This window comes from Mobula birostris, chromosome 14 (assembly GCF_030028105.1).
Source record: "Mobula birostris isolate sMobBir1 chromosome 14, sMobBir1.hap1, whole genome shotgun sequence".
Classification (NCBI taxonomy): Eukaryota; Metazoa; Chordata; class Chondrichthyes; order Myliobatiformes; family Myliobatidae; genus Mobula; species Mobula birostris.
Window position 1 is genome coordinate 81,605,301 of NC_092383.1, and position 27,214 is coordinate 81,632,514.

The window sequence follows — 27,214 nt, forward strand, 5'->3', positions numbered from 1 at the left end:
ATACATATTGCCTTGCCTTCTTACGCATCTTGGACTGCTCAACAGCACAGTAAAAAGACATTTAGATAATTTGATCATGGCCAATACTAATTTTATTCTCTAAACAGTGTTTAAAAGTTCAGATTAACATTCCAGTGAAGCACTCTACATACATTCATAGAAGAAGAAGAAAAAGAAAGCCCTTAACTCAGAGTGGAGACATTGGGACGCCATCATGACGGCGTTTTTTTTAGCAGGCGTTCTTATTTTTATGAGGCCAAGTTGCTAGCTCGACACTCAACCCAGCACGGATAGAAAGCGTGCAAGGGAGCCGGCTGGATTCGAACTCGGGAGCCACTACGCCACCAGCCGGATAACATACATTCATACTTGCCCAAAAAACTGAAACAGTTGATAACCCACTTTAAATTAGTGATATAATTTAAACCAGTGGTCCCCAACCACCAGGCCGCAAGCATGTGCTATCGGGCCGCGAGGAAACGATATGATTTGGTGATATGAACCGATATAAGTCAGCTGCACCTTTCCTCATTCCCTGTCGCACTGTTGAACTTGAGTGCATGTGAGGTCCGCAAGATATTGTCACTATTAAATTGGCCCGCGGTGCGCAAAAGGTTGGGGACCCCTGATTTAAACCATTCAGAATATAGACTAATTTTTGCAGCATGAGGAAGAACAGTGACACAAATTATCTCATTGCATTCAATTCTCCCTCTTCATTGTTCCAAAATCTTTTTCTTTTATTTTTAATTCTTGATTGTATTTGCTATTGTTTTGTTTGAAATTCAGCATTATAAGGAAGATGACATGGGTTTTAAAATTTCCCTAAAAGTCTGAGTTCAAAGTCTCGGTTTCTGTTTCGCTGTATTACGTTTCATTGCGGGTGGGGAATACAACCATTCATAGGTCTAGATTTAATTTTCCTATCTTCTGCTTTTTGTTTCCACAGAATAGTTGGCAGTGAAAACAAAACTGACTTCAAAACTGAGTGGAAATGTTGCATTCCACTCAACTGAATTTCAAGCTTTTAAGTCAACTGGAAGTCCAGAAAACATTTCTGTTACCATCTCATAAAAAGAGCATGCTACTAATCTGACAATACAATCATAGAAGTTACATAAGCTTTAAGAAAATCCATAAAGCAGAATATCCTAGGTATGACTTCTGGATTACATTGACATAGGTGACTGCACTGATGTAGAGGGTAAAGGGTTGTTAACAGTCTTTTTACCATCAGGTGGATGTCATTCAAATCAACAAAGGCACCAATTCTCAATTACTGATGAGTAACACACATAAAATGCTGCAGGAACTCAGCAGGTCAGGCAGCAACTTTCGAAACAAGTAAACTGTCGACATTTCAGGCTCAGACTCTTCTTCAGGATGCCAGGATAAAAAGTGGGGGAGGGGAAAAGAGGCTAGCTAGAAGCTGATGGGTGAGGCCAGGTGGATGGGAAAGGTCAAGGGCTGGAGAAGAAATAATCTGATAGGAGAGGAGAGTGGATCATAGGAGAAGTGGAAGGAGGAGGGAGCCGGGGGAAGCAATCAATAGGTGAGAAGTGATCATTTGTGGAAATGACTAAGGATGGGATTTACTCTGTTATAAAAGCCAACCAAACCTCACTATCCAGGCCACATTTTGGAAAAGGCAGTGGCATGACATGATTACACGCCAATGAGTCATTACTTCAGGAAGGGAAGAAGAAAAACATGCTTAGGCAAAACAACATCCTAAAAGCACATTTGACAGGTTTCATCACGTTCTCGCTGATTTTAGATTTTTAAAACAAAACTTTGTTATTTTGATTGGATTCTTATTCATACTCAGTTGAAATCATCTTAATGAAACACCAGAAGTTACTACCTTTCTGATGAAAAGCGATGAAATTTTTAATCTGGGATAATTTTACATAAATTACAAATGTTCTATTTTTCCAACACCCTGACATAAATGTATTCCTTTTTCTTAAATATACTGTTATCTCAAGCTGAGTCAAACTTGTGATCATGGAGCACTACAACACAAAAACAGGCCCTTCAGCCCATCTAGTCCATACTGAACTATTATTCTATCTAGTTCTAAAAACTTACACTTGGACCTGGACCAGATCTGGTGCTGAACAAAATAGAACACCCAACCCCCAGGGATCTTGAGCTCATGAGACTATTATTTCAAACAGGACTGACACCGAAGCAATGAAGCTGCACTGGATGTACACAACGCTTCTTAATTAATTTTTTTAAATCATTTTTGAATATTTAGGATAATCTACCTAGGGTCAGTCTGGTCAGGCTCATGCAGTTGACAGTGAACTACACACCAAAATACATCAAAACCTAGTTAACCACTCTTGGTGTTACCTTTTAGCTTCCTGCGGTAGTGATCGAGCTTCTTGTGCAACTGGGAAATTGTCTGTGCCGACTTCTGGTTCTTCTTCTCAAAGACTTGCTTGATGCGGGAGGCTTGTTGTTTGTCTGCATTGTTTGCCAGTTTCAAGTACTCTGCAACATTTTCATCTCGTGCAGTCTGCTCGATTTTTATCTGCTCTGTGATTTTCAGGATCTTCTGATGAAGATGATCTATGGCGGCTTTTGTCTTATGAGGGTCTGGGGTGCCATCAGGCACTTCAAGGCTGATGTTGGTGTCTGAGCCTCCGTAGCTTGTGTTTGCTGGTAGGGTGAGTGAACTCACATCTCCCTTTTCAAGCTGTAATGAAAATAAAACTTTAATTAAAATAATATGTGAAATTCATATTCTTCATTTCTTATAAAGGCTCAGAGGCCTTTTCTCCCCTGAGAACAACAGTTTAATTCCCAAGACATCCTAGCCTGGTTGACAACACCATTAATGCATGACCCAAGCCCAAATAGGTTCTTATACGTAACTGCATGAATACAATTTCCTGATGGTAACAAATCAAGAGGACCAACCAAGTCTAATTTCACTCTATATATTCAAGTCAGAAATATTTGGAGCTAACTGGCCCTCACAAGCAACATAAAAACTTACAGTAACACATTTGTATATAATCTCCTCTGTTCTTTTCCACTAAATTCACAAAATGTAAACCATATTGCTATTTACATAAAATATAAGCAGGCTGCCAATTCACTAAGAATCCCAACAAGATGTACAGAGAAAGGTCACCCCTTTTCACCCTTCACAAATCTTAGCTGTGGTGTTCCCCTAACTACTCAACTGGAAAAGGGAGCTAAAACCACAGAAACCAAAGAAAAAAAGATCTGCGATCCTCTGGTTTCTTGTTTAAGAACTGGGCAACACAAAGTCAGGCTAATTTAGACACTTCATTCTGGCTAAGATTCAAAATTCCAGTATTTCCAATATGCATACACAAAATGCCACGTGAACCTGCAAAATACAAGTATTCTAGTTAGGTTGATGCTGCTAGTTGACTTTCACATCTTTACTTCTGTATTATAAATGAATCGTCTGTTTCCCCTCTCCTTGTTCTCCACCCCTCCCTCACCATTTCATCCTCCAATATCAACTGAACGCATTAGCAAATTAAGGCAAAACTTAATTTGAAAGAATGTTGAAAACCTGGAACAGGTTGCCATTTGCAAAAGTTGAAGTAAACATGTTTCCAAGGCATACATTGATAAATACCATGTGGGAGTAAAAGAATGTTTATATGCAGAACAATAGCAAAGACCTGTCAGGTCACCAGATTGTACTAAATCTTGCAAAGAAATCAAACGTGGTCAGGATCACTAATTAGCAGAAGTAGGAGCTAAAAATGTGGTCAATTCGTGATCAATTAATTGCACAAGGAAATTAAGCTTGCAAGTCCAAATAAACAAGTCAGTAAGTCACTTTTCTTCAGACCTTTATTTTCCTGAAAGCATAAATCTCAAGTGAATTCATTATTTCAAATTCATTCTTTCAATTCGCTTTCTGCAACTCCAGTGGTCCTTGCTTCTCGGATCAGTATTTATTCAGAGATATTAAACAGAAGTTCCATGCAGCCCCCCAGACAAGTTCTTAAAGGGACAATGAGGAAGTTAAAGGAGAATTTTCCTCGTTCAATATTCGTTTCATGGGCAATATTATTTTCTTTTAATTGTTTTGGGCATTTTCTCAACATTGCTTCTGGGATAAAGTCTGTTTTTCAACATTAGAACAGTGGATATACTTTTAAGTACTTCATTGGTTTCAATATGATTTAGGACCACCTGACAATATGAAGGGTATTTTCAATCATTCCTAATCCCTTCTCGAGTAAGAGCTCAAATTTAAAATCTAACTGATGCTGTCATTCAAACCTTGTGCTTTCAAGATGGCTTGTCTCCAAGCCCAACAACTCCCTATAAACTATTTTCTCCCACTTCCTTTGAAAAGCTCCTTAAAAATCATCCTGGGTTTCAGTTTCTAAGAATCTTGAGATGCTTTTCTATGTTAAAGGTGTTTTATCAATACAAGCTCTTTGCAAAGAATTCATCGGCACTATACAAGAAATTCTTTTTAATAGCATCTCAGGAAAGTCACTTAGCATATGAACATAAGAAACAGGAGCAGGATTAGGCCATCTGGCCCATCAAACCCGCTCCGCCATTCAATAAGATCATGTTTGACCTGGCCCTGGACTCATCACCACCTACCCGCCTTTTCCCCGTAACCTTTAATCCCCCTACTATGCAAAGCCTTATGACTTCCTTGAGATGGAGAAGTGTTTTACTTGGAGACTACCAACTCTCTGACGTAAGTGAATGTATTTGATTTTTCAAATGTTCTTATATTTGTTAAGTCACAGCAGTTTCACATCTGAGCAAAGTCCTTGCCTACAGGTGCATTACTCTGTACTGTATTAAAAAGCTGCAAGTGCTTTGGTGACAAATAATATGCATAAGGTCTTGTGCAATGTATAGCATTAAAGGTATGAATTTTAAACTCAACTAATACCTTTTATATCTCAATGTGCAAAACCATAAATTGAGGCTTGAAGAAATTCACTGGGGAATAAATGCTGTTGAACTATGTATTATATGGTGTGAGAACTCAAGACACCTCATGGGCAAGAAAAAAAAAGACTTAGAATTTTTGATCTATTAACCACTGAGGAACAAATTGAGTTGTGAAAATAATTTCAAATAGGATCAATTTACCATTAGTTTAAAACAAACCCAGTTATTCATATTGCTGTGACATAGATGTAATCATTCAAGTTCAGTTTATTGTCATTCAACATAAACATGTATCGCTAAATGAAACAACATTCCTTCAGACCAAGGTGCAAATCACAGTACATGTAACACACACAACACAAAGTAATATTACCATTAATAAATTAACAAATAATAAGGTGCTGTAATGCTCAGTTATATTGGCTCGTATATGTCTAGGGGAAATCCCACCCAGCACCTGCCTCAGCGCTTCCCACAGAGTCGGTTGCCGCCCGAATCAATCCCAAACATCAATCATCATTCAGCACACCCGGTACGTTTTTCCGAGTACACTTTATAGATATTACCAATTCTATGTCATTAATATAAATTTGATACAGAAAAGGAAGCAATGAAAAAAAAAGGCATCAAGACTTATCAAAGTCCAAGTTCTTCGCGCGCAACCATTGGAGCTCAATTGATTCCTGACGACCACCTGAATCCTGTTGACTCACGGCTCGGGACCACCCGAAGTGATTGACCGGAGCTTTTCCGCACGTCCACCGTCCTCCCCGTCTCTCCTCCGACTCCCCGCCAAAACCCCGTACACAGTCATATGATACAGCATTGTCATCCGAAAACAAAACGATACATGACCACCCATTGGCTAATAGCACCCTGCTGTCTGTATTAACCCAAGCAACTGTCTAGCTAGAGACTTTCTCAGCATTTAACATAACAAAGAAGCATTCCCCAGTATAACATAACAAAGAAGCCATTTTAAATTTAACATACAAAAAAAAGAAAGACCCCGTACAGTGCATTCATGACACAAGTTAAAAAGTAAGCAGTATAACACCACTGGTGTATCATATGTGATGAGACCTGGACGGTGGCAGGGATTTCAGTAGTCTTACAGCCTGGGGGAGGGGGGAAGCTGTTTCCCATCCCAACAGTTCTTGACCTCTGCTTGATGGTAGGGGGTCAAAGAGATTGTTGGATGAATGGGAGAGATCATTGACTATACCAAGGGCCCTGTGTATGCAGTGCTCCGGATAAATATCTCTGATGGGTGGAAGAAAGATCTCAATGAATAGTCTGGTGTGCTACGAAAATCGCACGTTACTCACTGACTTTTGCTGATCTTCCAAAGCCTTCGTAAGAGTACAGCTTAAAGAGACTCTAGATTTGAAACAGTTTGTGGTAAGCTAAGGCAGTTGTGGTTTTCTACAGCCGGTTTTGTGCACTTATAGATTTTAGTAGACATCTGACAAGCTCCATCGTGGTAGGGCCATCCAGGTGACTTGGCTGTTTGGATTCAGAATTGGCTCCCCAAGAGAAGACTGAGGGTAGTGGTTGATGAGTCTTACTCTGTCTGGAGGTCTGTGACTAGTGGTGTACTGCAGGGACTTCTGCTGTCTGTGATACATGTCAATGGGTGGATTAGTAAATTTGCAGAAGACACAAAGACAGATGACAGTATAGATAATGTAGAAGGTTGCCAAAAAAAAAACAGCGGGGATATAGATCAGAGTAAAGGCTGATTTATACTTCTGTGTCAAATGGACGGCGTCATCTACGCAAGTGGCCTACACACGTTGTGAGCATTTATACTTGTGTGTTGGTGTGTCTGCATTGCTCTGCAATTTGGGCACGTCGCGCATGCGCACACACCTGCCCGCACAAGGCTTCATGGTCATGGTAATCTTTTTCGGGGTAAACAAGTTTAAAGCAAGCGTCTTTTTCATAAAAGTGAAATGTGTCCTCCATAATTTCGGAAGTCTGTAAAGTTTTACGGAAAGCATTGCAGCCAGAGTTCCTCCTGCCCTTCAGTCACCCAATAGGAAGCTATTGCAGCGCAGGAGAAAATACAATGCTACCAAGCGGACCATCACAGTTGTTGCGTCTGTGTTACCGCAACGCGTAGTTACATTTTGGGAGAGATGCACGTCAGGCTACGGCGTAGGGATCCACGCAGGCTCTGTGTAGGGTTCGTGGCTACGCCGTACCTACAGCGTCAATTTGACGCAGAAGTATAAATCAGCCTTAACACAGCATAGATATAGACTCTTCAACCTAACTCATCCATACTGACTGTGTTGTCCACTGAACTGGTTCCATCTGCCCTCTAAACCTCTCCAGTTCAGTTGCAAGTATGGGCAGAAAAATTGCAGATAGAACTTAATCTGGACAAGTCTGAGATGTTGCACTTTAGGAGATCAAATGAAAGGGGGAAGTACACAATTAATGGCAGGACCTTTAACTGCATTGACGTACAGAAGGATCATGGGCTTCAATTCCATAATCCCACTGAAAGTAGCCAGACGAGCAGGTAGATTAGTAAAGTGTATCCAATGCTTGCCTTTTTTAAAACAAGGAAATAAGGGCAAGATTCAGGAAGTTATGTTGCATCTTTATAGAACTCCCGTTAGGTGCATCTGGAATATTGCATTCAGTTCTGATTGCCCTATTATACAGAAGATGTGGAGGCTTTGGAGAGGGTCCACGAGAGGTTTACCAGGATATTGCCTGGATTAGAGGGCATGTGTAATAATTAGAGGTTTGACAAACTTGTGTGTTCTGTTGAAGTGGGGGCTGATAGGAGACCTTAGAGAAACTTATAATATTATGGGTATAGACAAAGTAGTCAACCAGTATCTTTCTCCCCGTGGAGAAAATATCTAATACTAGATGGAATGCACTTAAGGCGCGAGGGGTAAGTTCAAAGGACGTGTGTGAGGCAAGCTTTTTTGTGACATATAGAATGGTAGGTGCCTAGAATGTACTGCCTAGGGTGGGGGTGGTGGCAACTGATTGACAGATGACACAATAGCCAGTGCTCTACACACCGTCCTTACACATCTGGAGAAGAGGGATGCTCACGTGAGAATGCAGTGAGCAGAATTCTGTGGGCAAAAATGCCTTGTTAATGAGAGAGGTCAAAGAAGTATGGCCAGATTGGTTCAAGCTGACAGTAATTCAAACAACCATGCCTTACAACAGTGGTGTGCAGAAGAGCATCTCTGAATGAACCTTGAAATGGATGGGCTATAGCAAAAGACGACCATGGACACACATAGTGGCCACTTTATTAGGCACAGGAAATGGCCACAGAGTGCACATCATGGTCTTATCCCAAATGGACAGAAAGCACAAATGGACAAAGTAACAGAAGGTGCCAATGCCACAGAATCATTCCTCAGTCTCTATGAACAGGAAACAGCAGGAAGGAAGAAAAGCAAACAAAAACTCAGCAAAATGGGGAAGTTTCCTAATAAGCAAATAACAGAACAATTGGTTAAGATAAATGAGCCCAAAGAGGAAGATGACATTTGCAAATCCATGAATTACTAATCCGTACCAAATATCTTAAGGGTAAACTGGAAGTCCAGGTCAACAGGGCAAATGCACAACACATTTCTATTGAAGTGACATTGGCTGACTTCTGCACTGAGAGACTGCTTTTATTTGTATGAAACAGCTTATATCCCTTTCTTGATATCAAAGTATTTTGAAATGTAGTCACTGCTGTAATTTAATAAAAGCAACTATTATGAACTTATTAGGTTCAAAGTTCAAAATTCAAAGTACATTTATTATCAAAGTATGTATATTATACGCAATTTTAAGATTCATCTCCTTACAGGTAGCCACAAAACAAATAAGCCCAGTAGAACTCATCAAATCCATCATACACCCAACGTGTGCAAAAAAATCATTCTTTGATTGAATTGATTGCAGTGATTGCTTTCCTGAAGTGTGATTAATTAAGTAGTTAGTAGTTTTGTTTGCTGCCAGTAAGTATTCACTGTATTTCACCAGCACCATCTTAAACCAGAAGACTAAGGAGAGTTCTGCGGGCAGGAATGACATGACCATCTATTATTTTACATTGTCAGATCATTTATAAAGGTAACTATTGCTTATGACACAAGGGTCCACACCACCTCTCTTTCTCAAATTGTTTCTTTGGATCTCTTACATCTATCCAAGAGAGTAGTCAGATTCACACAATAGTGAACTGAAATGTTAGCCTAGATTTCTGTACTCAAGCCTCCAGTAGTGTAGGAATTGAATCTTCTGTCTCAAAGGCAAGAGAATCATCAACTACGCCAAAGCTGACTCTCAGTTTTTGCAGCACCAGTAAGTGACTGACTTTCCAAAAAGTCTGAAACCCACGTATGTTGTGGCACCATAGCCGATAATACTCTAAATCTAACTGGCTGCTTTAGGAGGTCAGTAATAGTAATACAGTAGTAGGAATTGATTTCACTAAATGGGATCTGCTTAACATTTACATATTGAAGACGTGGCTTACTTTGCTAATAATGAGAGCAGAGCATGCCCCATAAGCTTGTAGCATGGAAAGCTATATAAAGATGGTCTATAAAGATTTTAGCTCCATACTTTTATCTGAGGTTTCACGCTAAGTCCCATGTTACATTTTTATCATAAATCATCTTTCATAACTTTACTAATCTTTCAATTGGCTGCTTCTTTCAGATAAGATTTTGCGCTGTTGTGGCAAAAGCAAATTCAGAAAATGGAAAGGAATGCCATCATAAACTTGCAATATCTACAGTAAAATTATGACATTGATATGTACCTGCACTGCACACCCTCTAACTGCAACAGTATACTCTGCATTGTTTTCTTTTTACTAAATGTAATTATGTATGGCATGCTCTGTCTGGATGGCACATAAAACAAAAACTTTTCACTATATCTTGGTACATAATGATAATAAACCAATACCAATAAATAGTTCAGAATCTTCAGTAATTCTTTCAGAATAATATCAATATTTGTTCTCCATTTGCTTTGATCTAACGCATTCGTGTTAAGATCAATTATAATGTTTTCCATTTGGCCTGCAATGAATCTTCAAAAAAGTTATTTTACAAGTACGCCCAAAATCTAGTGTATTTTCTAAATATCACAATCAGTCCACAAAAATGAACAAATTTTATAAAGAACAGTTTTATATAAAGAATTACAACAATTGTAAAGGCATTTTCAGAAGTGCCAATCTAAGCACTCTTCTAAATCAGGAAGCTGCAGCTGAAGATATATGAAAAGACAAATTAGAGCAAGACAAAGAATTACTTTACCTTTGGTTTACTTGCATGAAACTTGTCCCTCCACATGATGAAACCAGGATGAAGGTGTGCATACTCAGAATTTCCTTACAGCATGTGCGGCAGTGAAGTGAAATCTCAGTGCTCTTCAGGGCACATTAATGTCCATTACCAACAGTATAGCTTCACCAGCTTAAAGCGAGGAATCTAAACTCTCCACAAATTCAAGCTAGCTTCTCTGTCACATGTGTACTAGCTACTGGAAGCATATAGATCTTCCTTATGTTTCAAGAGGCCAACAAATGAGGTACAATAGCAACAATCTGCTGAAAATGCACTTGTAAAGTACACGGGACAGCTGAAATGAGCTGAATTTCCCAATATTTACATCACAGTTGCTTTAGTGCACATAGTTTAACAAACAGTGGTTGCATCAGAGTTAATTTCCTTTTCTATTCTGCTGAGTTTCAAATGTTTCTTTAAAAGATGTGCCGCCCTATGAAAGCTGAAGTAACGAGACATGCAGCAGACATATATAGCTTTTGAAGTATTCCTTTCACCAAGTTCCTTATTGTTAGCTTGGACACAGCTTTTCTTTGAATTCATGTTATGAGGTAAGGCTTCAGATGGCTCACTTTACCGTATCGCTTTACATCAGCATTGTGCTTTGCTAAGGGCGTTTGTCACTGTTATTATGATCCTGTGACAGGAAGCAGAGAGTTCATTTGTGTCTCTCTGCTTTAGAAACACTGCACCATGAGTGGGTAAAGATAATCATTGCAAAATACGACAAATTCTACAAATGTACACAACCCTTTTGGGAACTCCTACTAGTGGTTCATATCGCAAAGTAAAATCAAGGAGTCAAAGCATTTGGAGGGTATATTTCAGAATTCATAATACTTCAAAATTAATTGGAATAAAATAAATGCAGATACCAGAAACATCAAATAAAAACAAAATGCTTGAAAGGTCAGCAGGTCAGACTGCATCTGTGGGAAGAGGCACAAAGCTAATATTTCAGGCCGAACACCCTTCAGCAGAACAAGGAAGGAGAAAAAGGGCAGAACATCACTTTATGGTGCTAGACAGTGATCAGCAACTGGAGTTTAATTCCTGCTGCTGCCTGTAAGAATGTATGTTCTGCAGTTTCATCTGTGTGCACTGGTTTCCTCCTCCATTCCAAAAGCATACCAGTTAAGGTTAGTAAGTTATGGGCATGGTATGTTGGTGCCGGAAGCATGGCAACACTTCTGGGCTGCCCAGCACAATCCTTGCTGATTTGATTTGATGCAAACAACATATTTCAATGTTTTGATGTATATGTGACAAATAAAGCTAATCTTTGTTAAGCTACAGGGAGGGCAAGATGTTATCTGACCTGAACAGATCAGATAATAGCTAGTTTCTAAATCTTTGGTCAGCCTTAAACACAAAATCAACTCATCAACTCAGTAAAAAGCGATACATAAAAGATGATTGAATAGTCACCTATTTCAGCTCCAGTGACTGGGCCGACGAGATCTACAGTGAGATCCAACGTCCAGGAAGGTGGAACTGCAATGCTCCATGGAGAGTGAAGGGCATGACAAGACACAGATGGTCATCCACTGCAACTAACAAAGACTCCAGTTGTTCATACCACTGGACCTGGACTTCTGAGGTCGAGAGAATGGAACTGCCCCAGTGCAATGGCTTTTCCACTCTAAAAACTCTCCCGCACAGGTTTCCTGTCATTGTTGGACACGATGGACAACCAACCACCACCATTTCAGAATTCTACCATCCACAATATTATCAAGTCATACACAAACTCCTGAGTAATCATATTGTTCGATTTTGTGCCAGTTTTCACTTCTTTTAGCTAAATACTGGGAAATCTGATGTCAGCATCTAATATGCAAGCAAAATCTATGTAACCTCATCACCAACTCCTTCCCTCCATTTCATCAAGCTGAATCAAACCGCTGAAATCTGACCCGGCCTTTCTGCAAAACATCTGCTTCAACTTAAAGATCACCCTTTTTCCCCCCACTATGTGACATTCTGCTCAATAACTACCTCACAAACCACTGTTGCCTCCAGGCTCAATTATTAAAGCTCTTCTGTGGCCTCTCATTGTACACATTCCTTAAAAATTTCACATCCAAAACAAAGTACAGTTGATCTACTTTTTTGCCTGAATCATTGACAATCACTCTTCTTGTGAGGCTGGGTGGATGGAACAGGCTGTGGCGAGCTTGATCGGAGAAATTAATTTTTGTATTAGCCAGTCTCAGGTTAGGCCTCAGTTTCAATTGGTTGTCGGATTAAGTTTCCTGGAGTTTGGGTTCTTTATTCAATGCAGCACAGAATAGTGTAAATAGAAAGATTTGTCTTTGGAATTTGTTAGAAGTTCCATTACCCCATAGACACAAAAAAATTTCAATCATCCAAGAAAAATTCCCCCCTTGACTACTAAAAACAGAGCTCCTAGTTATTCATTCCATGTTTGAAAGGCTTTATTTTATATAAAGTAGCATATGAATATTTAAATAATGATAGGTCCATGACTTATGACAATACAGAAAGTGGCTACTCAGCCCATCATGCCCATGCTGGCTTTCAGAAGATCACTGAGTTAGTTATTCCAACATTTCTGATGCCTCATGCCACTTGATCAAGACCACCTTTGTATGCATTGGGATCATCAATGTAATTACTCCACATCAGGTTGAAACAAAAGGTCACGGACATTCACGTATTCCATAGAGGGAAAAAAAATCACTGAGCATACAGAGTAGCGTTTTTTAAATGGTGAAGATCACTCTACCTAGTAGCTGGTATACAACAACTGTGCCACATTAAAATAAACCACTAACAGGCAACTTCCACTTTGTAATATGAAGATTCAAACCTGAAATGCAAGGACTCTCACATATGATCCCAACAGTAACAGAGTGAAAGCTGCACTGGCAACATAGCTTGGCAACCTAAGCAACACACATCAAAGTTGCTGATGAACGCAGCAGGCCAGGCAGCATCTCTAGGAAGAGGTACAGTCGATGTTTCAGGCCGAGACCCTTCGTCAGTTGGCAACCTAAGGTTTTGACATCTGCACTAAGACATAAAAGGCATGAGGTGTTCAGTTCAAATAGCAAGGAAAGGGTTACACCTTTTTCTAAGAACAAGCCAAAAATAAAATACAGGTCTAACTCCGTGAGATTGACTATCAAGATTTAAATAGTACAGTTGATGTTGAAAGGGTCCTGGTGTACACCCCAAAATAATGATTCGCCCGAGCAAATTCAACTCCAAATGCATCCCTCTCATGACAGAATCATTTTAGCACAGCGTCATCAGAACAAGGATCCTTTTGTGTTAAAGGAACAAGCACAAGGTGTCATGTTAATACTGCCAATCAAATGCTGACAGATGTCAGATTACTTCATTATTTGAAATCATGACTGCAGGACTGACCACTGCTAATCCCCATAAACCTGGGTCCAAACATCAGTGCACTCGGAGCATTGGTACAAGATGATGAAAGCTCTCAAGGACTGCACAAGGGGCCCATTAGACAGTAGTTAGAGGTCATTGCAGGTTAAAACTGCTCAATTAACTTTGAATACGGAGATAGAGGAATACAATTAGCCAAATATTTTATGAATAATTGTAGTTCTCTTCAGTCGGGGTCAATCAACCCTCATCTGACATAAACAAACTCAGTGTGAAATGGTAGTTATGAAACATACAAAATAAAACCAATCCAGAAAAATACAGATAGCGGGTTACTGGCACTCATGGGGCAGTGCCCAATCAGAAAGGAAAGAAAGTGGGTATTGTAGTCATTTGGAAATGTGGAAAATTAAAGGTCAGTAGATGAGAAAAGAGTCAGATGGGGTAGGAGTTTGCAGAAGTACTAGGGTGAGAGGGAAGAAGAGGCTTCAGACCAAGAACAGGATGGAGTTTAGCTTGGTGGGTAAAGAGAATATAGGATACAGCAGAGGCAACTGACATTATGCTCTGCAACACAAACACAATGCTGGAGGAACTCAGCAGGCCAGGCAGCATCTATGGAAAAGAGTACAGTTGACATTCCAGGCCAAAACATCAACTGTACTCTTTTCCATAAATGCTACCTGGCCTGCTGAGTTCCTCCATCACTGTGCATGTTGCTCAGATTTCCAGCATTTCCAGCGTGGCTGCAGGATGGTTGCATTGTTTATTCCAGGGACCAGCTGATTGCGCTTATGCTGGCATTTTTTTTAACCAATTTCCCCCGGGATCAATAAAGTATGACTATGACTATGACTATGACTATGACTATCTGCAGATTTTCCCTTGTTTGTGATTATATTCTGCATCTTAGTATTGAACAACTTAAGCTGACTGTTGGAGAAAAGAGAAAGATTGTAGAGATGGAAAAGAACATCGAGTTCGCTTTGCTTTCCAGGTCAATGCAACTGTTTTGGCAGAAAACAGCATTCTAACCAGTTCGGACAATTTTAGCTCTGAAATTAGAGTGGCAGATATCAGCTAAAAGTAGACCAGTACATAAGAAAATTAGGGTGAGTGATGCCTGAGACTTGACGCCAGACATGCAGGATTTAAAAGGCAGAGACAATGGGTCCATTCAGCAGGTTAGGAGAATCTAGAAAATAACTAAATCTGCAGAGAATCCAATAACAGATGTGCTTCATGTTGTTAATGTGTCCTTCACAAAGAATCTGGGTCAATCCACTTCTTGAAAATGCAAGAACTCCAACACAAGTATAAAAACAGAGTTACATTTCTATTGTGTGATTAAAGGGCATTCCAAAACATATATTACAGCCATTTATGCAGTTTCAAAGTGCAGAAACTAATGTAGTATATGAAAGTAAACACCCAACTCACAATCAGCAAGCAAACAAAAAAATGAAAATATTCAATTAATGCATTTTTGTAATGGTAGTTAATAGATGAATATTGGCCAGAGGTTGATCAGGAGCACTCCTCTGCATTCTGAGTGAAGTGATGCAGGGCAGAAGGGATTGGGGTAACCTTTCATCAGAAAGATGGCACCTTGTCCAACTCAAAACTTCCTTTGTACTTCACTGGAATAGATAATGTGCTTCTGAAAAATTAACTCATGACACTCTGATCTTATAGACCAGTGAGCCTTACGTCTGTGGTGGGAAAGCTGTTGGAAAAGATTCTTAGAGATAGGATCTCTGGGTATGATCATGGTCTGATCAGGGACAGTCAGCATGGCTTTGTGAAGGGCAGATCGTGTCTTAACAAGCCTGATAGAGTTCTTTGAGGAGGTGACCAGGCATATAGATGAGGGTAGTGCAGTGGATGTGATCTATATGGATTTTAGTAAGGCATTTGACAAGGTTCCACACGGTAGGCTTATTCAGAAAGTCAGAAGGCATGGGATCCAGGGAAGTTTGGCCAGGTGGATTCAGAATTGGCTTGCCTGCAGAAGGCAGAGGGTCGTGGTGGAAGGAGTACATTCAGATTGGAGGATTGTGACCAGTGGTGTCCCACAAGGATCTGTTCTGGGACCTCTACTTTTCGTGATTTTTATTAACGACCTGGATGTGGAGGTAGAAGGGTGGATTGGTAAATAGTAAATCTCAGAGCTATAGCTTCTAAGGAATGTACACATTTCAGATGTCTCGTGATTTCCAATGCAAATTAAAATAATAAAAACATTACGTTTAGCAAAATAAATTAACGCCCAACCCTTAAACCTCTTCAGTGAAATCTCCAGTGAAAAGTAAATAATCTTGAATACAACAGGATTTAACAGTCATTTGAGACACTTAGAAGAAAGTCAGAAAGAAGCCTTCAAATTATACTTTTGGACCTTGTATACACGTTCAATCTTTAACGTTTTAGTTTCAGATATTCAGCATGACATTTCTCTTTATATCTATATTAAAACATTTTCATAACCAAATGATACACAAAACTGTTACTGTGCTTATTTACATAAATCACAAGCTAAAAGCCCCTTACAGAAAATATTACTAGTTTGTACTCTATGTACTTGCTATTCAAGAACATTATTACTCCACATACTACAAAGTTACTTAGTAACTGAGGCTACTGCATAGAACTCCTTCCATTCATACATTAAATAAAATCTTTCACACATCATGATGTTCCTTCAGAAAACAAGGGAAAAAGATGAACTGTCCATTTATCAGATACCCTTGCCCCATGTGCTGTCCCAAATATTAAAATATTAATATGCATCAAATTTTACTTTGCTGTAATCTATTCAAATTGCTTCAGTGTTGAACTGCAGCTTCAATTGAACTAGTCTACACAGGGATAAAATTAGAGAAATTTCAAAACTTGGAGAATCAAAGATAAAAATTAATAAAATCACTCAGAAATACACTGCCAACAAGAGTAAATCTGTAGATGCTGGAATTCCTAAGCAACAGACACGAGATGCTGGAGGAACTCAGCAGGCTAGGCAGCATCTACAGAAAAGAGTAAACAGTCTATGGTCCAGGCTGAGACCCTTCATCAGGACATTGTTCCATTTTATAACCCTTTAGGTTTATGATGGACAAAGTGACATTCAACACTGCAAATTAAATGAAGTTAAATTCTGTATCTCTCTCCATCATCCAAAGTACTTTTCTGCCCACCTCTGGAGATGTACAGCAAATTAAAAACAGTACCATGATCATCTGGATTTACCGTGTTGCTGTGTAAAGGAAGAGTACTAACTGTATCCTGGTGACATCGGTCAGCTGTTAACGGGAGAGTCTCGTTCCCTGGCATGACTAATGCCTCAAAATTCTCTTTCGTCTTCCTGTGCCTTTCTCCCTTCTCTACTACATCACAGGCATTCAGAAATCAGACAGCTCTAGATGCACTTTTTTGTGTGGATGATGATCACTGCAGTACGAATGCTCTGATTGTCAAAGCAGCTACACTGTTCTTCAAACAGGTTACTTAGCACAGAATTAAATAAAATAGAAAAGAGCTGCTCGGAACTTGATTTATCTATTATCTTCAAGGGTTGCTCTACAATTACAAATTAACACAAAGGCTCTTGTTTTATGTATTTCATTTGTTTTGTAAAAGCTTCACATCATTAAATACAACAACAGCATTATTTTGTAATGATTAATGCTTGCGGGCAAACATCAACATTTCTCCAAGTTCCCTCTTCTCTTCTACTCCCCTGTCGAATTCATTTTCACTTTAGTGGTTCAGACCAAAGACCCGTAGCAAAAATGTCTCCTTCTCCCTTGGGAGCTGCACTACTTAGCCTACTGTACAGATGGATCCAGTGTGGGATTTCCATATCAAAATAGAACTAAAAGAATTAAGCAGATCTGAAATTAAAAGGGAAATAGTTTTACTGTTTCAGTCAGATAGTTCAAATATCTAAACATTTTGCACGAATTTCATTGTTAACACTGCTCTGATAAAATTACCTTCCATCTTTTCAATGGTTAAAAGAAAAGAAATTCTATCAAAGATTCTCTAAGAACAAATATTAAAGTCAAAAATCACTGAGAAGTGTGAAGATTTTTTCTGCCGTAAACATAATACAGTAATTATGTTAGAATTTTATGCTATGTTTGAAAGTGACGTAATCAAGGGCAAGTTTCCCTTGCAGATAACTGTACACTATGAAGATGATGCCAGAGGAAGCAACCAAGAATGCAAGCCAAGTTCTCAATCTCCTAATTTTTCCATGGTGTTGCAAGAATCCTCAAAGCAATGGGCTAGAATCGCAACAGCTTTTGAATCCTGAAAGTGAATGTTCATATCATATAAGAAAAGAAGAAACAAAAATCAAACTCCAAGACATCCAGAAATCCTAATTGTTATCTGGCATACACACTAACACTGAAACAATTTGCCAACATGCCACAGCTGCTGGTAAATGAAATGTGACTTTGCCAACAAAATGAACGGAATTAAAATATTATAGAGTCATAGAAAAGTACAGCACAGAAACAGGCCCTACAGCCCATCTAGTCCATGTCAAACCTTTAAAACTGTTTACTCCCATCGACTTGCACCAAGACGATAGCCCTCCATACCACTACCATCCAAATACCTATCCAAACTTCTCTTAAACATTGAGATCGAGCTCGCGTGCATCACTTGTGCTGGCAGCTCTTTCCACACTCACAGACATCTGAGTGAAGTTTCCCCCTCATGTTCCCTTAAACTTTTCACCTTCCACCCTTATCCCATGACCTCTGGTTGTAGTCCCACCTAACCTCAGTGGAAAAAGCCTGCATTTACCCTATCTATAACCTTCATAATCTTGTATACCTCTATCAAATCCTCGATTACGGGTAATATTAAATAACTAACAAGACACATTTAACACTGGAAATAGTTAAATATTCTTCACTGATATCCAAAGAGTTGAAAAAGAAAATAAAAATTGTTAAGTTTTAGAAACATGATTTGGAGGTTCACATCTCAGGAATCTAATATTGAATAAGCAGTAAGTTATAAGCATCAAACAATGCATTTCTCAAACTGATTTCTTCACAGCAATTGTGAATATCTGCAGAATATATTTCAAGATGTTCTGTTTTAACCGAAGAGCTCAGTACCATGTTTATAGCTTCAATGCTGGGATCTAACTGGCAAAATAAAATGATTGAAAGGTGAAAATTACTCAGGAAATATCCTATCTTTTTTGTTCAGAAGGGTGTATGGAGTGGCATTTATAAAGTTGATTGCTGCCAAAACTATTTATGAAATGTGAATTGCAAAGACAAGAAACAGTTGAGCTGCTTCAGTCTGGTAATTACATAGCAAGTTGCAGTGCAAAAAACACATGAATTGACACATCTGTGGAGGTATTGCCACTAAGAGGATAGAAGTTAGAAGGTTAAAAAAAAATAATTTTCATCTAATTATCTGATTAACATGATTCAACAATTATATGGTAGTATGCAGACAAAATATTAAACTTCTTTTAAGATTAAGATAATATTATCTGTATTTGCTGCATGCAGATCAAAACATCAAAACAGTGGAATGTGTCAATGGCATCAATGACTAACACAGTCCATGGATGTGCTAGGGCAGTCCACAAGTGCCACCATGCTTCCCATGCCAACGTAGCATGCCCACAACTTACTAACCACAACCCATAGGTTTTTCGAATGTGGGCGGAAATTGGAGCATCTGAATCTAATCCGCATGGTCACAGGGAGAATATACAAAACCCTTAAAGACAACAACGAGAATTGAACCCTGATCAAGATCATGCTCTAGAGCAGGGATGGGCAACCTATGGCACATTGGATGATTAGAAGTGGTGCTTTGCACCCCAGTGATAATAATAAAAAAGCCTACTCATGCAAAAAGTATTAACCAAAAACCGATTTGTAGAGGAAAAAAATCTATAACAGGAATTCAAGTAGCTTAGAGCTAGAAATGGGTTTTACTGAGAATGAATCTAAAACTTAGCAATTATTTTTAGCAATTTTATTATTTTGTGCACATCTTTTGACGAATGTTATCTCCTTTCACATGAATCTGTTTTCAATTTTAAAAAATGTTCAATGAGTCAAACTAAGAAAGAAGGACATTTGTTCTGCAGTCGTTCCATGACTATTCAATACACGCTTGATACTTGTTTGATCCTGAGGCGCCAGGTGTCTGCACCAGCGATGCATCGCAGGTTTTTGCCAGTCAGATTACAATTGACACTCATGCACTATGCAGTTGTGCTTTGTTCATCCTTTGTGAACATTCGCAGTTTTGTACTTTTTCAAAAATTAAACCCTGTTTTTACATTCAGTTACCCATCAGTGCAAAAGAAAATCAGAAAGTGATAGTAAGTGTGAATTCAATGAACAGTGGGAAAATGAGTTCTTATTTATAGTGGGTCCGTCAGGAAAACTGTTGTGCATTGTTTGTGAAAACACTTTCTCACATAATAGAAGACATGATCTTAATAGACACTATAAAACACAACATCAGACTGAATTAGAAGGAAAACTGAAGGTAGTGCTTGGGTCTGAGTTACGGAGAGAATATGTGATTAAGAAAAAGAAAGAAAGAAATCAAAAGACCATAAAATATATTAAAATTAAGTAATGTTCATCTTGTTTTTATATTAAATCAATATATCATGTAAAAATGCTAAATATGTAAATATGTCTATATTAACATATTTTTACAAGAATTGAATAGGGGTGTAAGAGTTCTACGGTGCATCTAAACTTGCGCGTGAAAAAAATTGACACATGGAATGTAAAAGTTTGGCCACCTCTGCTCTAGAGCAGAGTTGTAAAGCGTTAGTCTAACTGCTATGCTACAATACTGTCCTCTGAGTGTTGCCATCAGCAATGACACACAGAGTAAAGTTACAAGAGCCCAAAAAAAAAATGGGTTACAAGATAATATTTTTAGATAAGTAGTACTTGGAGCTTTGCTTTGCGCAGAGAGAGATGCTTCAACCAGATAATCAAAATAGCATTAAATTAAAAGGAAAAATTGGGAGATGCACAACCAATCAATCATCATCAGCAAAAGGAAAAAGCAGTTGAATTTTTTGGTAAATAGTGCTAGATGCCAATAAATACATCTCTCAATGCATTTAAAGCTATCCACAATGATTGATCATGACCTGTACTGGACACAACCACACTTTAATAAATGCAGGTTAACTTGCACACATCTTTCTAAACAAATTAGACCATGATGTTTCCAGAGCTGTTTTAAACTTTCAATCAAAGTTCAAAGTAAATTTTATTATCAAAGTACATATACGTCACCATATACAACCCTGAGATTCACTTTCTTGTGGGCATGCTCAGCAAATCAATAGAATAGTAACTAAAACAGGATCAATGAAAGATCAACCAGAAAGCAGAAGACAACAAACTGTGCAAGTAACACACATCAAAGTTGCTGGTGAAGGCAGCAGGCCAGGCAGCATCTCTAGGAAGAGGTACAGTCGACGTTTCAGGCCAAGATCCTTCATCAGGACTAACTGAAAGAAGAGTTACTAAGAGATTTGAAAGTGGGACGGGGAGGGGGAGATCCAAAATGATAGAAGAAGACAGGAGGGGGAGGGATGGAGCCAAGAGCTGGACGGTTGATTGGCAAAGGGGATATGAGAGGATCATGGGACAGGAGGTCCGGGGAGAAAGACAAGGGGGCGGGGGGGACCCAGAGGATGGGCAAGGAGTGTAGTGAGAGGGACAGAGTGAGAAAAAGCAGAGAGAGAAAAAGAATGAATATATACATATATAAAAAATAAATAACAGATGGGATAGGAGGAGGAGGTGGGGCATTAATGGAAGTTAGATAAGTCAATGTTTATGCCATCAGGTTGGAGGCTACCCAGATGGAAATTAAGGTGTTGTTCCTCCAACCTGAGTGTGGCTTCATCTTTACAGTTTACACAGATATTCCATCTGGGTAGCCTCCAACCTGATGGCATGAACATTGACTTCTCTAATTTCCGTTAATGCCCCACCTCCCCCTCGCACCCCATCTGTTATTTATTTATTTATTATTGTGTGCATACATTCTTTTTTTCTCTCTCTCCTTTTTCTCAGTCTGTCCCTCTCACTATACTCCTTGCCCATCCTTTGGGCTTCCCCTCCTCCCCCTTTCTTTCTCCCTGGGCCTCCTGTCCCATGATCCTCTCATATCCCTTTTGCCAATCACCTGTCCAGCTCTTGGCTCCATCCCTCCCCCTCCTGTGTTCTCCTATCATTTTGGATCTTCCCCTCCCACTCCCACTTTCAAATCTCTTACTAGCTCTTCTTTCAGTTAGTCCTGACAAAGGGTCTCGGCCTGAAACGTCGACTGTACCTCTTCCTAGAGATGCTGCCTGGCCAGCTGCCTTCACCAGCAACTTTGAGGTGTGTTGCTTGAAATTCCAGCATCTGCAGGTTTCCTCGTGTTTGCGTTTTTAAACTGTACAAATGCAGATATTTTAAAAAAACAATAGATAATGAGAACACGAGATAATGAGATAAAAGAGTCGTTAAGAGTGAGATCATTGGTTGTGGGAAATTTCAATAATGAGGCAAGTGGGTGTAGCAATCCCCTTTTATTCAAGAGCCTGATGGTTGAAGGGGAATAATTGTTCTTGAACCTGTGGTGTGAGTCCTTATGCTCTTGTACCTTCGACTTCATGACAGCAACAAGAGAACATGGCCTGGGTGGTGAGGATCTCTGATGATGGATGCTGCTCTCCCAAGCATTGTTATTGCCAAAATAATGAAAGAAAACAAAAAATAAATAAATCTGAAAATACTCAGTGGGTCATGCTACATGGTTAAAGAGAGGAGCAACATTTCAATATAAGAGATCAATAGTCTTTCAGACAGAGCTAACCACCAATGAAACATCTTTAATCTAAACAGTGATTTTCATTTCTCACAACCACAGAAGCTGTCTGTTCCGCTGAACATTTCCAGTATTTTATCACATAAATGAACAGAAACAAGATGTCAGGTGCCATATGTCAAGAAATCCCAATTAACAACATATAATCTGCTTTTTTTTTTTGCAATTGAATGAGTTAAAATATCATGCTGTTTTAGTCTAGTGCAATAATTACTGAGTCAAAGTCAAAGATATTCACAGCGGTCTCAAAATAGAATAGGAAAAAAAAATCACCGGGAGCAAAGTGTTTCCTCCTTGTTTGATGCTGGAATTAACACTGAAGGCAGTGCTGATTTCAGCATTAATGCAAGCTAGACCTAGAAAAAACACATTTAGTCTTATAGTCAGAGTCGGAGCTACTCAGCAAGGAAACCGGGCCGGTTTTGGCCAAACTTGCTCACACCAAGATACCCATTCAAGCTAATCCTTTTCCTGCATTTGGCTCATATCCTTTCCTATCCAAGCACCTGTCCAAATGCTTTCTAAATGCTGTGATTGTACCTGCTTCTATCAGCTCTTCTGGCAGCTCATTTCTTTTACCATTACCTTCTGTTGAAAACTTGTCTCTTAGATCTCCTTGAAATATTTCCCCCCGTACCTTTAAACTAGTATTGCCTCACTTTACACTCTCCTACCCTAGGAAAATGACCAGAACAATCTTAGCCTATCAAAGCCAGTCATAATTTTATAAAACTCCTTAAGGTCACCCCTTAGCCTTTTCTGCTCCAGTATAAACAATCTTGGCCCATCCAATCTCTCATGGTAACTAAAGCTCTCCATTCCACAAAATACCCTGGCAATTCTTTTCTGCACTCTCTTTCTATTGCTGCCATATACTTTTTACGGTATAGTGGTCAGAACTGCATACAATATCACAAGTGGGACCAAACAAATAATTTACAAAATGGCAACATGTCAGCCCAACTCTTACATTGAATATTCTAGGCTAGAAGTTCCCAACCTGGGTCAACATAATCCTCTGTCAATGGCTGGGATCTATGGCGCAAAAAAGATTGGGAACCCCTGCCCTAGGCTATGAAATCCATTCATCACCATTCATCGACATTTTCAGGGAGCCGTGAACTTGTATTTCAAGGTCTCTCTGTATATCAAAACTTCTAAGGTCCCTGCTTACATCTGTCTAGCATTAGATGAACCAAGATACATTTCTTCAAGCAACACACATCAAAGTTGCTGGTGAATGCAGCAGGCCAGGCAGCATCTGTAGGACGAGGTGCAGTCGACGTTTCAGGCCGAGACCCTTCGTCAGGACCTGATACCAGGTCAGATACCTTCATAAGCATATATTAAATAAGTAAATAAAGTTACATTAAGTAAATAAATATCTGGGAGTGAAGCATCACAACCATTCATGATGTTAGGTTTTACTTTGTAGGAAGTAATGGTCTGCAAACTCTGCCAGAGCTGACGTGCATTGATTCCACCTCTAAGCTTGTTTACTTTGTTTATTTCCTTCCCTTCAACTTTCTTTGTAACCTCTTCAAAAAATAAACTCAACCGTGGTGCTTAATTTTCCAAACACAAAATCATGCCAACTCCCCTTAATCATTTCCTGCCTTTCCAACTGATGGTAATTCTAAGAAATTTTCCCAACAATTTCCTTTCTACTAATGAAAGGCTCAGCGGCCTGTAATTTCCTAGCTTAACCCTACTGCCCCTCTTTAATATGGGTGCAAAACTACCCTCCAATCTTCTGGTGCCACATCTTTTGCTAAAGACTATGCAAAGGTCTGCATCAGAAAATTAACCTGCACGCTATAATACCTTGAGGATGGAATCCATAAGGCACTAGGAACATGTCCATCTTAATATGAATCGATAAGTCTAACAGTTCCTCTTTCCTAACAGAGTGACGTTTCAGACCATCAGCATTTGCTTCCACTAACTCTTGTCTAGATGTTGCTCAACTTGTTCTCTGATGAATACTGACACGTAACATTCATTCAGGACACACACATATCTCCTAGCACCAAAGATTTCTCTTTCAGTTTCTATTCTTTCCCATCATTATTGTCATTTACTATTTCTTAAATGTCCTCACTCAGCATACAAGGAGAAATTGAAACTTACAACTATGACATAACTTTGCAAAATCAAAACAAATAACAATCACTCAGTTCACGATATTCATGTTTTTTGAAATCATCAAATCATTCCTACTCATGTTGCTCTGGCAATGATTTCTGATTCAATTCCCTTCTGAAAGTTGAAGCAAATCCGTATCCACCAGAATTTCGAGTAATGTACTCTAACTAATATTAATTCAATGCAAAAGCAGAAAAGAAATATTTCTTTTACATCTATTGCTAAATACAGTGTATTCCAGTTAACTGAGCCATTGGTTAATCGGAGTAGCTGCTTATTTGGGACAACTCTTAATGAACAAAATCCAATCAAGAAAATTGCTGGGATTCCCTTCATTTATTTGGGACACTATGCCATTTAATTGGGACAGGAGACTGTTACTGTTCAGTTTCTAACTTGCATTAGTCACATGCATTGTGTGACCATTAGCTGCAAGACCGTGCTTACAGCGAACCATTTTTAAATACCATCAGTTGCATGTGCTTGTGTTCGAAAAGCCATGATTTTTGTCACTAACAGTTGGCAAGACATAAGCAGTAAGACAGTTCAGAACAGTTTTGCTCACTGCATTCAGGCTTCAAGTTGCCGGAAATGGTCGGGAATGACACTGAAATGATTTCACTAATTCAGCAAGTTAGGAATTACGAAAAATTTGAAGGTATGACAATCATCTTGCATGTTACAATGAAAATGAAGATTTGGAGGCTGTTAGCGCCAAAAGCATTACATGAAGGCAGTCCATTATCTGCTCTAGGTTTCAATAGGTATCTGCGCTGATTTTGTTTATTTACAGTCAATCAAAAAACATGGCAGTGTGCACTGGATGAATTTCTCCGTCGATAACTATTAGGAACTAACACACCATTTTATTGTACTGTAAGTGTTCTAATTTGTTCTGCATTTCATTTAAATGCATAATTTGTTACTCAAGTAAACGGAGTTGGCCTTATTTATACCTTTTCTTTTAAACTATTTCTATGAAACTTGGGGAAGCCATTTAATTGGGCCAAAATGTACTGGTCCCGATGTGTCCCAATTAACTGGAATCCACTGTACCTTGAATCTGTATCCTCTCATTATTGACACTCCTACAGTAAAAACAGCTTCTTTTTATTTTGTTATAATTAAGCTTCCTACATTCTCACCATGACTAAAGTTCAAAGATATTTCTACACCTATAAAACACATTGGGGCATCCTTAGACCACAGAAATTGCTTTATAGTTCACTTATGTCTTCAATTCACTAATATTGTTCATAATATTAAACACAGCTAAATTTCTCCATACTTTCTCCTCATGACAACGTAGGTTTTCTCCAGGTGCTTCAGTTTTCTCACACAGTCCAAAGACATTCCGGTTGGTAGGTTAATTGATCATTATAAATTGTCCCGTGATTAGGTTAGGTTAAATCAGGGGTTGCTGTGCTGTGCAGCGCAGCTTGAAGGGCTGGAAGGGCTGCAAGGGCTGGAAGGGCCTATTCAGCACTGTATATCAATCAAACAAACAAGTAAATAAATAGAACTGCCTCTGTGTTAAGATAACGAATTTCAGCTTCCCTACTCCATTTAACTGATCAATGACCTTTGGTGTCCATTCTAGCGCGTCCACATTGCAGTAGAACTGAGCAATACTATTGCCTCCTGATTTGTATTGTTACTTTATAGAAGTCATTATGGAAAATGGTTTTTAAATCTATCCCTGATTTCCAACATGCTTTGGGCATGGAGCGTATTATTAAAAAACTAAATGTACTGAACGCATGCCCAGTCATTCAGTTTCTAAATATCCAAATAAGAAAAATGTTATCTGGCACATAGTTGTAGAAAACAAACGGCATTTTTGCACCATGAGATTTGATAATTATAAACTGCTGTCTTCATTAGCATGCTGCCTTTATTCAGAGTCTGTCAGACAGCCAAACGGATGTGCATACTAGTCTCATGTAGATTTGGCTGACCGAGCAATGATCACCAAATACTCCCTTGCATGGTCTATATGTTGGAGATGCACTTTGAGAAAGTAGCTAATACACTTTTATAAAGCATGTCAAATAAATTTAACATGGATGAATTCCAAATACACTTTCATCTTTAAAATAGAAAGTAGAGAGGATGCCCCACAGCCAACCAAAGGAATGAACAGAACAGAATACATGGAGAGAGCAGTTTCACTCCTGAGAAGGGGAGAAAGAACAATCTACTGTATTTCTAGTAAGTTGGTCAGTTATCAACTTAAGTTGAATTTAAATGTCATGACGTGATTCTCTAACACCAAGAATGCATTGACTCCCATACTGTAAAGGAGTTGGAAGGGATAGTTTGTTAAATATGTAGAGTTCCCACCAGAGACAGTATAATACTGGATCTCCTCTGAGGGAATGAAACTAGGCAGGAGACAGAAGTGCGTGCAAGAGAACACTTTGGATCTAGTGATCATAACTCCATTAGATTTAAAGTAATTATGGAAAATGATAGGACTGGTCCTCGAGTTGAGATTCTAAATTCTAAAGCCAATTTTGTTGGCATCAGAA

The 27,214-nt window shown here is 39.0% G+C and overlaps 1 protein-coding gene across 3 annotated transcripts in view; it reads right to left on the reverse strand.

Moving 5' to 3' along the window:
• Positions 1–27,214, reverse strand: part of tmcc2 (transmembrane and coiled-coil domain family 2) — a 155,246-nt gene that overhangs the window by 27,746 nt on the left and 100,286 nt on the right. For 2 of the 3 annotated variants that reach the window (XM_072278761.1, XM_072278762.1), the window contains exon 3: positions 2,362–2,707. In XM_072278761.1, coding sequence (XP_072134862.1) covers positions 2,362–2,707 — 346 coding nt within the window. Of the gene's footprint in view, positions 1–2,361; positions 2,708–10,232; positions 10,836–27,214 lie in introns of those variants that run through there. The other variant, XM_072278763.1, reaches the window with a different exon arrangement.